At 36.2% G+C, this 12,305-nt stretch overlaps 1 protein-coding gene across 1 annotated transcript in view; it reads left to right on the top strand.

Moving 5' to 3' along the window:
• Positions 1–12,305, top strand: part of LOC135072787 (1-phosphatidylinositol 4,5-bisphosphate phosphodiesterase classes I and II) — a 61,779-nt gene that overhangs the window by 11,827 nt on the left and 37,647 nt on the right. Inside the window, exons 3-4 of the mRNA XM_063966823.1 lie at positions 1,092–1,229; positions 9,800–9,933. Of these exons, the coding sequence (XP_063822893.1) occupies positions 1,092–1,229; positions 9,800–9,933 (272 nt within the window). The remainder of the gene's footprint in view (positions 1–1,091; positions 1,230–9,799; positions 9,934–12,305) is intronic.

Below are 12,305 nucleotides of genomic sequence, written 5' to 3'. Positions count from 1 at the left end.
TTTAAATGTGTATGATGAAGTCAAATAACATTATTAATTTTAATGATACCGCCGCTGTGGAGACTAAAATGATTAATTATACGAGTAACTACATTTAGGTAGATATTTGCTGTGTATTTTGCTAGGATACTTAGGTAGCGTCATTTGTTAGAATATGTATAATTGAATCTTTTCGAATTCATTCTAAGGGTCTTCTTTAAAGAGCTACACTTTTTTTTACATATTAGGAAACTAGTTGAACCATCCAACGTGTGGATTTTAAAAGAATTTCATGATATTTTATTAATTTGTACAGGCTAACGTGTAAAAACTAATAAACAAAATTAACTGATACATGTATCGCTTAAATCATGAGTTGTTACGATTTCAATATTTCATCAAACATATCGTTCTGAATGATTGTTTTCGCGATTGAAAAATCTGCCAGATGGCAATACGTAGACGCGAGGTCCAAATGCTGCATGATTGGTTATTTTTGACATGACATTGACAGATGTCAAAATCCACCAATTATGCAGCATTTGGACCTCCCGTCTACGTATTGCCATCTGGCGGATTTTTCAATCGCGAAAACCCTCATTGAACGAATACAGCTTTTTCAATTTTTCTTCTTCATGAAAATGTGTTCCAATAGTTAACCCATTTCATATTTTATCTATTACGATTGTTTCATCTTTTCACTCGTTGAAACGTAACACGGTTACTGAAATTCTAATCATAGTATGGATTTGGATTCTGTACCTACGGTTGTACGTTGTGACGTTTGACAAGACAAAGGCATGATGTCTTTTGTCGTGCTCCGTTTGTATCCCATATCTCCGCGCCTAATCTACGCTTATCGCGATTCGGATTGATATTTTGCTGACTCTATTTCTGGAAGTGTAGAGTATGTCCACAAAATTCTATTCACTAAATTATATTCTGAAATACTAAATCAATTCTTGTATGTCCTAAACATAGTTTCTTAGACTTTATAACAAGGAATAATCATTTCTTTAAATTCCCAATACAATCAATAAGCGTTTGACAATGTAAGTTCCTACGCGACTAAGCTTTAATTACACGTAAATAACATAAATATTTTGTTGTAGGATCCAAAAATCCGGCATGTGGTGCTGATCGGGTCCCAGGGGTCGCTGGAGGAGAAGACCGTGACAGTGTGCTATGGTGCCGACTTTGTGAACGTCACCTTCGTGAACTTCTGCTGCACCAGAAAGGAGATTGCACAAGTAAGGCCCCAAAATTGTACCCTGGAGGAGACCATGATCCAAAGCTTTAGACCACGTGATATTTGAGACTAGAACGTGAGAGCAGATTTATAAGGTTCGTATCCTGAATGAGATGTAATAATCCTAGGTTGTCTGTAAGTCGAAAATTTGTTGCTATTTCTCTAGCTCTACAATAAAGAGGTGACCGTTCTATGATATCATTCCGTAGGAAGTCATTCCTGATTTGACCCGGTTGCGTGGCCAATTTCGTGGACGTGACCTTACCTTCAATTGCACTACGCAGCAGACGGCCCAAGTAAGCCGGTGAGCTTATATCCTAACGCTTAAGATTTACTGGGTTACCAAACCAAATAACATCTTACATTGTGAGTAAATTTCGGTGCGAGCTTCTAAAGGCTATGTCATGTTTTCTTTCGCAAACATAAGTTGACAACATGGAATTATTAACGTAAAACAAAGTTATATTGGTTCCGACGAAACGAACTCACGACTTGAAAACTCAAACACAGTAAAAACTTTATTAGAGAGAAGAAAACCCTTTGTCGTGCATTTTTTATGATTAGCCCGGTTAAAATAAAACGACTGGTTCTTTCAAATGGTACCCTTTTCAAGTGATGTTTGATTCATCGCGTTTGCGGGCAATGTATTGCGAGAATACAAAAAAATAATAATTACATTTTGTTTCGCTTCATTTTACAATATTAATAAGTTTTAAAATAAATGACGTTCATACAGGGTGTCCCAGAATGGGTGAATCAAACTGCTAGGGGAGGTAGCTCCACTGTACTATCCCTAAACAATTTGAAAAAAAAAAAAAAAAAAAAATTGAGTTCTGATTTTTTTTAAAAATAATGTGCTCTGAACTCGAAATCTACTCATTATTTTCAAAAGTTTGTTTACAGATAAACGAAGCGATCATATACAATTAATATTAGTAAGAAAAAAGTTTTCACTTTAAAAAAAAATATATATTTGTGTCCTTATGCTCTTTATTTTTTTCATATTTTTAGGGATTGTCTATTAGTAGACCTACCTCCCCTAGCAGTTTGATTCACCCATTCTGGGACACCCTGTATAATGTACCCATTTTGTAACTAGCTACTAATAGAAGAGGTTGGAGCAGATGAACAATATCTAAGTCTCAGCCGCGAGCGAGCGGGAGTTTTTCCGAGTTTTACGAGCAGTATCCCAATACTTTATTTTGAATATTGTGCATAAGTACGCACCGTTTGGGATTTAACTAATCCTATCCGATACGCTTTGTGGAATTGGGGATGTAAAATGTATGAAAGCATACGATCAAGACCAGGTAGTCTTAAAAAATATTGAGGGTTTCATTGTACCTACATTTTGTGAGAAAATACAAGATACGAATGTTTAATATAGTAAAAGAAGAGTGAAACGAAAGCCAATAGCCAGTATTTTTACTTTAATTGCATGATACAATACAATACAAGGTAGATTCTTGTATTGTGTATCTGAAACATGGCCATCGATTAAATCCTTCGCCTGCATTTGATTTGTGGAAAATCATCTACGTATTTTAGTTAACTCTATTTGTAAATATAACTTTAAATTTTCTTTAATAAGTTATAACATGATTTATTTTAATTTAATTTTTTTGTATAGGTACTATCATAATCCAATTATATGTAGTTCTTTTTCTTTCATTCAAACTTACATAATAATTATAGCTAGTAACTATAAGTCGTATAGTAGATAGAAGTCATACCTGATAGTTTTATACGGGCAGTTATAATTTCATGGATAAGGAAGTACCTATACGCCGCAAGTTTTCACATAATAACTGAATAAGCTTCTTCCACTATAAAAGCTCCGAAGAATACACTACGGTAATTTTATCCCTCGTTAAAAGTTACTTGTTACGAACTAGTGTCGTGTTCGGGCTTCGACGCGTTTTTGCTATCACCACTCCGTATCTTTTAACATCTCATCGATCTGAATAGAGGTAGGCTTTTTTACTCGTTTATAAGAACCTATTTGCTGTGTAAGTTTTCAGTTTTTCTAGTTTCCCTCTATCATTGAAATACCTACTTAATTTATTATAAGTATGTATTTCTAAACCATTCTGGGAGTGGGTAGACAATGCGAAAAAACGCTCAACGGTTGGAATGTGCAGGTGTTAAAATGTCCATACGGACCGGCTTGTGGCAAAAAGTATGAACGTCAAAAAGTCCCAGTGCCAAAATGTACATTATTACCGTGGTTACAATGGTTTAGTAACAAATGGTACACATCACAAAATACAAGTACAACAAAAGGTGTGATAGATAAAATGATCAACTGATATATTGTGCTCTTGATTAAATTAATAAAATTAAATGTCAAAATGTTCAATGTTCTTGTAGTCCAGTCATAAAGAGTTTTTTTTTGACGTTTTTACCTTGATGCATTTAAGCACGTGTTCACGTTAGCTATTATACAATAAGACGCTTGTTCGAATAAACCCGAAGACATTTTAACTTCAGATCATTTTAACCATTGCTCATTTCGACGTTCATACTTTTTGCCACACTAACAGCCGGTCCGTATGGACATTTTGACACCTGCACATTCCAACCGTTGAGCGTTTTTTTCGCATTGACTAACCCACTCCCAGAATGTTCTAAACTAAGTATATTTTTTCCAAATATTTTTGAAGACAATTTAGGAAAGGAAAGATGCACAGAAAAATATGTCTTTTAATTAAAAATCTTTCTTTCTTATTATTTCAGAGAAAGATCGTTGTTCAACTGTTGTAATTAATTATTGTGTTTGTTCCACTGTTGTAATTTATTAATTACAGTGATAAACGAATTTTCTATTATCAAAATATTTTCTTTCATCATTAAATTTACATTGCAGTAATACTTCCCTACACTAGCATTATCATACAAGTCTACAGGTGGCTCCGATCAAAAATTTCCATTGTTTGGGGAAATCCTCGATTCTTCCGAATACTTTTACTTCTGATCTCAGCTTTTATTGTGCTGTTGCTAGAACAAGAACATTTGTTCTCAACTACATACATTTGCATTTTAAAGGATTGTTTGTCACAATCATTAGTCGCACCACACGTGCGGTTAATTATTTTGCGCTGAAAGTTCACGGGTAGTTAAAGAATTAACCCATTAACTGTTCTCGACTGCGAACATAAATCTTAGCCGTTGATTGATGCTTGATTCAGTGACAAATACTTGTTTATTTACGCGTGTTAGTCGTTCACGTGTAATGCGTAAAAGGAGGCTCGTCCGTGCTTAAAGCACAAAGATAATAGATAATACTTAATCAATACACAAAAGGGAAAGGTCACTAACTAAACATGAAAGCTCGAAAACAACTTGACCTATGACGCTGAAAATTAGCTGGTAGCTTTGTAGGCAGTAGGAGAGGTCAGCTACGAAGCTACGAATGTTCCGTCAGGGTCAAATCAAGGGGGTCTAAAGGCTATCGTAAGATTACATGGATGTTTAGTGGGTAGTTTCATGGATTGAATGTGAATTAAATTAGTCTTGTAAAGTATAAGTTAAATGAAACTGGAATCGATTTTTCATGGTGAAAAATTCATGTGGTCCTAATTTTGTTTTAACAAATAAGATTTATTTATACTGACATTACTATTTGCATTTTCCCTGCATATTTAGTAAAATATACAAATAGGATACTAATTAGGAATAGCATCCACCATATTTGAATTAGTAATTTCTTGTCATAAAACAGGTCAAGCATTTGTAGGTCGAGGCAGATTGTCGGGACCAAAGTTGCAAGTTGCAGCGATATTCATCGGTAGGTACCTATTCCAATTATGCGATGCATGGAGCAACTTCAATTTTGGATTCAACAGATCTTGTGTAGATTGGGGCTCGCTAGCTTAACTCGTATTACGTATTCAGGTTCATACCCCAATTAGCGTGGAAACGTTGCCGAGATGTATCGCAGCTCTTGAAGGGGCTTGCATCGGACGCGCATTGAGTCGAGATTAGGTCGGTGCACCTGGGTCGGGTCGGGTCTCTCGTGCCGTATGAAGTCGGGATTAGGTCGGTGCACCTGGGTCGGATCGCTCGTTGTGCCGTAGAGCCGCTATTAAATATTTGCGATGTAGCCGTGACAGCCTAGTAGATATGACGAACAAAGCACTGTTTCGTTACGGGTATAATAGCTGAAAAGGTGTCTGTTTAATTTAAGTATGGATCCTAAAATACGTATGATGTCATGTTGAAATGTATTTTTGAAGATCTTACCCTAGAAACTTATTAGTAGTCTGTGATCTTACCGTGTTCTTCATTTGTTTCATTGGTTAAAAACCTTACAATAAATAAGACTCAGGAAGAAAATATGACTGAACCAAAAGACACCAAAAGTTAACGATTAGGTAAGTGAAACCGCCGACTAAACTTCGAATCGAACGTGTGAAAATCTCAACCTTGGTAATCGATTAATAAATTGATACTCTCAGCCAAAGTAGTAAAAGTTGTTTATTAGCGTATCCTCTCGCCGCTAAGAGCTCAGAGGCATTTAGTAAATGGTATCCGTGGGTGATATATGGCCTCTTCACGATATTATAACTTGATAATGCCATCGCGTGCTCCTTGCTCATAACTTTCCGATCGGCCCTCTAATAAATATGTAATGGAGTTATTTTTTACGGGCTGGGTGTGTACTGAAGTCCTTACGCGATAAGTGCCTGTCTGACGGTGGTGTGCCATGGCGTCATAAATGTGTCCCCAAATGCCGTCGCGTGACCCACCGTAGTAGTCTTGTTGACAACGAATATTTAATAAAAAGTGAAGTATCCATAGTTCTGCATTTTCCATTGTTCTTTCGCGAACGGAACAACAAAGCTTTGTTCGGGAAAACAAAAGAGTGCGCAATTCAGTTTTTTCATAAAGCTTGCAATTTTTAGACCGGTTACAGCCTAAATCTCGGGTTTGTCCTTATTAATGGAGATGTATGGTCGCCCCAGGCCCGGGTCAAGGGAGTAGCGTTTCACCCGGCACGTGCTGATCTTGTCTGTTGCTTTGACATCACTATTGTGTCGCGCGCCTAACCTGAGATACTCTCACATAATAGGGCGGCGCGTTCCTTGCTCTGAATTCCAATCTCCCCGTATATTACAATGAACTATAATCATGTGTGGTGCACGTGTATGAATGTCATTGTTATGTACATTATAGCATTACTTTGTTCTGCAGGAGGCGGTAGGTACTGACGATTTTAAGTCTTCCAGCGACTTGGCCCACCTTTAGCTTGGTCCACGTGCCAAGTCGCCGGGTTGAATTTTAAATATTTATTCCACCGGCAGCTGGCACTACCTCCAGTACTAAAATGCTCGCTCTTGTATTAGTGTTTCCTTTGTATCATCTGTATTCCATAGATTTATGTAATCCCATGTACCGATGTTATTTTTTATCTGAAAACTGTTTCAAAAATCAATGCATAACTGATAATATAAATTCATTTCACAACAATTTTGGTACGCGAAGCAACATAATGTTGGCTTTCATAAATGAATTTTGTATGTAACACTTTTCGTGGAAATTCGTTTGTTTTATCGAAACAGCTTTTATAAAGCTCTAGAAAAAAGCTCGTTGTAACATGAAAATTCTTTGGTTATTCGGGTCATGTAAATTGATAAAAATATAAAATACAAACAGTTAAACCTTTTTTGATCAAACATAAGTCGTTTTCATGAAATTCGTTAAGTAAGTGTGTGACTGGATTAATTATACATCATACTTTATATTTATGGACCTCTTTATTTCTCTAACTCTTGATTTAAATTGAATTCTGTATTTTGATTTAAATCAACTCTGTGAAATCATCCTTGTTTGTTTATGTTCAATACTGGCCTTCTCTTCTTTACACCAATAAAGAAAACTGATGTACATTTCCTTTTCAGAGATAGTAAAGCTAAAGCCTGGTCCGTGAGCACGTAGAATTTTGTCCAATGACGCACAGTCGCGACAGCAATATAATTCCTCGCGAGCGATAAAAGGATGGGTCATTGGACAAAATTCTACGTGCTCACGGACCAGGCTTTATTATAGAGCAATGCTTGCTTTGGTCGTGCTTTGGTTGTGATAAATGAATCTATACTAATATTATAAAGCTGAGGAGTTTGTTTGCTTGAACGCGCTAACATCAGGAACTACCAGTCCGTGACAGGCAGATATTATTCAAACTATTTTTACGCGTACAAATTCGCGGGCAAAGCTAGTAAAGTTTATGGAGGAAAAGTGTATGTCAAGACTGCAGTTCCCATCTGAAAGCATAGCTCCACTAGAAATGTCAAGCTCGTTCGCATACCGTTAACAAAATACATTCGTATTTATATTCTTCAAAATCCCGTGCATTTCTGATTTAGATGCTTATCTTGTATTGTGTATTGGTCAAGGAATTTTTTTTGTGACTCTACATAGTATAGGTGCCAGAAATTCACACCTAGCTAGACATGGTAACATTCGCAATCGACTTGAATTTTAGGGCACAAAATAGCTCTACATCGACGACATCGAATCGAAATTAAGAACGAATTTAAAATTCTCTAGGGACATACTAATATCAATGAACGAATGAAAAAGTGTAATAGTTGCTAGAATATCCGAAAATAAATCTTCATTCACGATTTCCAGAGAACTTTTTAGCGTGTCGCACGTGTTTGCTAATAATTTTTGCGTAGCCAACTATTAATTCAACCGTAACCCAACAACAACAACTCCTAAACAAAGCTGAAAACAAACTAAGCGAAATGCTTTAGTTGTTAAAATCAAACATTGCAAGTTGGAATTGACAACGGAAGAGTTTAAAACAATACAACGAATTAGTGTGACCCATTTCAATACATTGGCCACGGTTTTAGCGTTTCGTTAGCGTTATGGCAGATTTCACCCTTAGCGTAGGTTCAGATAGATCTCAATTATCGATTCACGTCCATTACGGTTAGAGTTTCCACACGTAAAAATGGAAAACCGGGACATTATCCATTCAGGTAATGAGCTAGATAAAGAGCTCGCAATGCCCGACTGTTTCTATAACTGTATTGTCTTCTTCGATTCAGTCATCAATAGACTACTCTGTGTATTCTTCTAAGGAATCTATATCAGTGTAGGTGATTTACTGGTTTCTTGCTTTGACTTAAAATAATACCAAATAATTAATTGACGTAAAGTAATACCTGATTCTTGTAATGATATTCTGTAATATTATACCTTGAAAATGAATTCCTTTTTAATCAGCTCTCCTGGCCACCCTTATGACGGTAGTCGTTCGCGGAGATAGACGCGCCACTTCGTTACTCTGTCAGATTAAACTTAAAACTTCCTGGCTCGAGCCAAGCGTTGTACTTCGAAGTACCTTCTTTGCCAAGAAATATCGAGGTTACGTCACAATTGATGGAACTTAAAGTTCGAGACTTCACTTTTATAGATGGCCGTACCGGTTCGACTTAAAAGCATTTTATCTTACAGGTTATTTTAGAACATGTTCAGTAATTGAGCGACAGCATCCAGATACAATAAAGTTTAGGATTTACTGTAACCAATTGAATGTATTTCACCGTATATTGTCCCGTATAATCATTTTCGCCTCTGTTAAATATAGACGAAAGTTCGTTCAACTCGTTTCAGATTTATCTTCAACACCATTATGAAATCGCGGTAAATTCTCATAACAGCAAAAACTGCATTTTATAAAGCGCACTCAATTCATTGAAATTCGCCCACTGGCAGTGTCGTATCTGCTAAAATACTGAATGACTAAGGTCGAGCAATTACTGTAATAAATAATGTTGTTCTTCATTCATCACGCCCGCGAACTGTAAACGGCCATTCGGAATAAAAAATATGGAAACACTTGGACTCTTTCCAATTTGATGCGACGGCGTTAAAATGTACAAATGCTCAACATTTCCAAAGCTTGGCCATACTGACGTCATCGCTAATGCAAAGTCCGTGTAATAAATGTTTAATATTTAGACATTCTAGAAGGAGTTACAATAGAAAACTATTGTTCGCAGTCGAGGCTACTCTTGAGATGGTCAAGGTATTAATTAAATTGTTAGACGATTAGTCAATCTTTTCTTATTTTACTCATAACAGGAAGTATTCCTTTTCCTGGACTTTCTGAAGACAATAGGGAATATGCAAGGTTTTTTATTTTTCACATTTCAGTAGCCTTGGCATTATCAAATCAATAAGTGCTTTTCTTTAACAAAATTTCAAAAGATACCTAAGATATGGACGTTAGAGATCTCATGATCGTCACGTTAAAACGACACGCAGAGTCCCATACAAGTCTCTATGGGCGGGTGACATTTGACGTCACGCTTAGCTCAGCTATTTCCATTCAAAGTTTAAACACTTGTATTTTTTGGTTCCAGTCCGATTTCAATGCTAGTTTTGCAGAAATTCTATGATATAACTATAAAGTGTTTATTTGTACATAATTGATTAACTTTTAAAATCGATGCATACTTTAGGGACCCTCCGTATTCTGGTTGAATACGGAATAACTCCCCATTTTATTAATTTTTTTTTTACGAATTCGTGTGAAACATGTTCCTTCTTTCCCAGATGTGGACGGAGGAGCTGTTTGCGCTGGCGTACAACCTGAACCAGCTCAATAACCCCACCATCAAGTTCCTGGAGAAGCTGCACACGAAGATTGTCCTCAAGGCAGACAAGTCAGGGAAGATCCTAGTCAAAAAGTAAGTGCCAGCTAGGAGCTTTAAAAAGGCTCATTAAAGATTTTTATCGATACAGAGTAAACAATATCCTAGTTAGAATTCAAGAAGCAATCGGGTAAATAAATTCTAGTCTTTTTTTTGGTTTGGAACTATGCTTGGTGATTCAGCAGGGCTACTCTCTATTTCAGTATTTTTTTTATCTATCTGTCAGTGCCAGTCAACCTGCTGTCATGCTTCGAGTAGGAGGGAAATGACATGAGGCATCAGTGCCGGTGACAGATTTTAAGCCAAGTGTTATGAATTTGGTTAATATAGATGTCTTTATTACAATATTCTCATCTTTCCCTGGTTTTAAATTAATGTTGCATTCGATATCCGGTATATCAGAATCTTCTCAAGTTGTTTCAAAACGTGCTCCTTTTTCTTATACATCTCGCTAAAAGGATTTTCATCCAACCAGCGAAAACATTCATTAATGCGCAATTTACACTATTTAGTTTGACAGTGCTAAAGTGGTCTTGTCTCATTTCATTTATTAAGGAAGGAAACAGATAAACTCACTTTTAAGATGAGTATACAGATAGTGAAAATCTCGGAATTGGGCCAACTGTTACTTTGTTAGTGTTAGAAATATGTGTCAGTTTTTGTTAGGATGTCTACATACACTGTGAACGCATTTATATGTATTAAAGTCCGCCCCATTCAACTTAAAAAAAAAAAAGACCAAATTAGTACTAAAACTAAGTCGCTTTAGTCGCTCTATGTCGTGGCCTATAAAACCGCTGCGGGGTTACGTCGTTTCATTTTATGACTTAATGTAGTATGACAACCGTTAACACTGAACACGCATTTATACGGGCGTATTAATTAAAGTAAAATATTGGCTATACCAACAAATTATCTAACAGATAGAGCCCAAGACAGAACCGTGTGAAGTCTTGTGATGTTGATCCACGCCAAACATTTATCTTATTATCTGTTGAGCAGAGTATTGTTTGTTTATTTCCTCTCAGATTTTGTAGAGGGCCACCGTTTGACTGGTTGTAGTTTATGGCCATGACTCTATTTGTGTATGGCATTCCCTTAGTTAAGCATATTTATATGTCAGACCGTCAGTTATGTATTGAAGACCTTCAGTCTATATTCTACTTTAAAGAGCCTGGTTTCGATGCGGCTAGTCAATGAAATTAGAATCTAGCAACAAATGTAGTCTGTGACAGATCATGATCAAACGTTTCGAATGTGACTGGGCAGAGCAAATTTAGAATCTTACATCTGAGTGAGGTCATGATCAAACATGAACATGAAGTCAATATTTGGCTAGGCAAAGGCTTTTAACGTTTCTGACCAGTTTATTTGTCGATTAGGTGATTCTTGTAAGAAAGACAGAAAAATCGTTTTTGTTCAGTACCAAAAAATGTAAGTGTACTTACAGTAATATGTATATAAATATAATATGTCAGTTTTTACCTAATCTTGGCCTGACTTTTCAGTCGATTTCATGGGAATTCACTGATCTTGGAAAGCAAGCAAGCTAGAGCCACGATTTTTATAAGTACTAGAATATAAAATTCGTTGTAAAATTATCCATTACGTTTATAATATTAAAAATCGAATTATATTGCTCCTATTAATATCCCAAACGTAATCTGTATTATGAAAGAATAACACGTTGCGTGGTTTTTATAGCCATATCAAGTGCACGGCAGCGCTAGAGAGTAGCGGGCAATCAAAATAGATAGTGTGAAGTTATGAGCATAAAAATATTATTAGTGTTGTTAGATGGTTGTTTATTATCGTACTTATGATATGAAGAGATGTTGATTACCGGTAATTTTAACGCTTTAAGAGAGATCTATAAGTTTATTATTGGCTTAGTATTCAGTCAAGTGTGATGCGACTATTTCAAGAAGCCTTTTCGAAACCGGTAAATCAATATCACGGTATTATGACATTCCTAAATCATGGACAAATTGCAACAACCGATTACTGTACAAGATTTTACTGCATGTTACATCCTAAATCAAAGTCAAATGTCAAAGTGGTTAATAGCAGTTGGAAAAGTTAAACCGATCGATATTGCTTGTTTGTCGAAAACGGAATAAGTATGCAAGAACCTTGGTTTGATATAAAGGAACATAATATGAACCAAGGCCGGTATAGAGTCAAGAATTCAGGCTTTTGACTACGACCGTCATAGTAAGAATTTTCGCCAATCGTATGAATGAAATTTTACTTTACGCTGCGCTCGCGCTACAGACGCACTACGGCATACGCCAGCCAGAGGTCATGGAAGTTTGAAGTTCTGGCAGGTCAAACATTGTGAAACGTGTTGAGGCAGGCTTTTGTTTTAAATGCAAGATCATGAGCAAATAACATTAATAGCATAATAT

Source organism: Ostrinia nubilalis, chromosome 6, assembly GCF_963855985.1.
Source record: "Ostrinia nubilalis chromosome 6, ilOstNubi1.1, whole genome shotgun sequence".
NCBI classification, from domain to species: Eukaryota; Metazoa; Arthropoda; class Insecta; order Lepidoptera; family Crambidae; genus Ostrinia; species Ostrinia nubilalis.
This window is presented reverse-complemented; position numbering and strand designations above follow the sequence as displayed.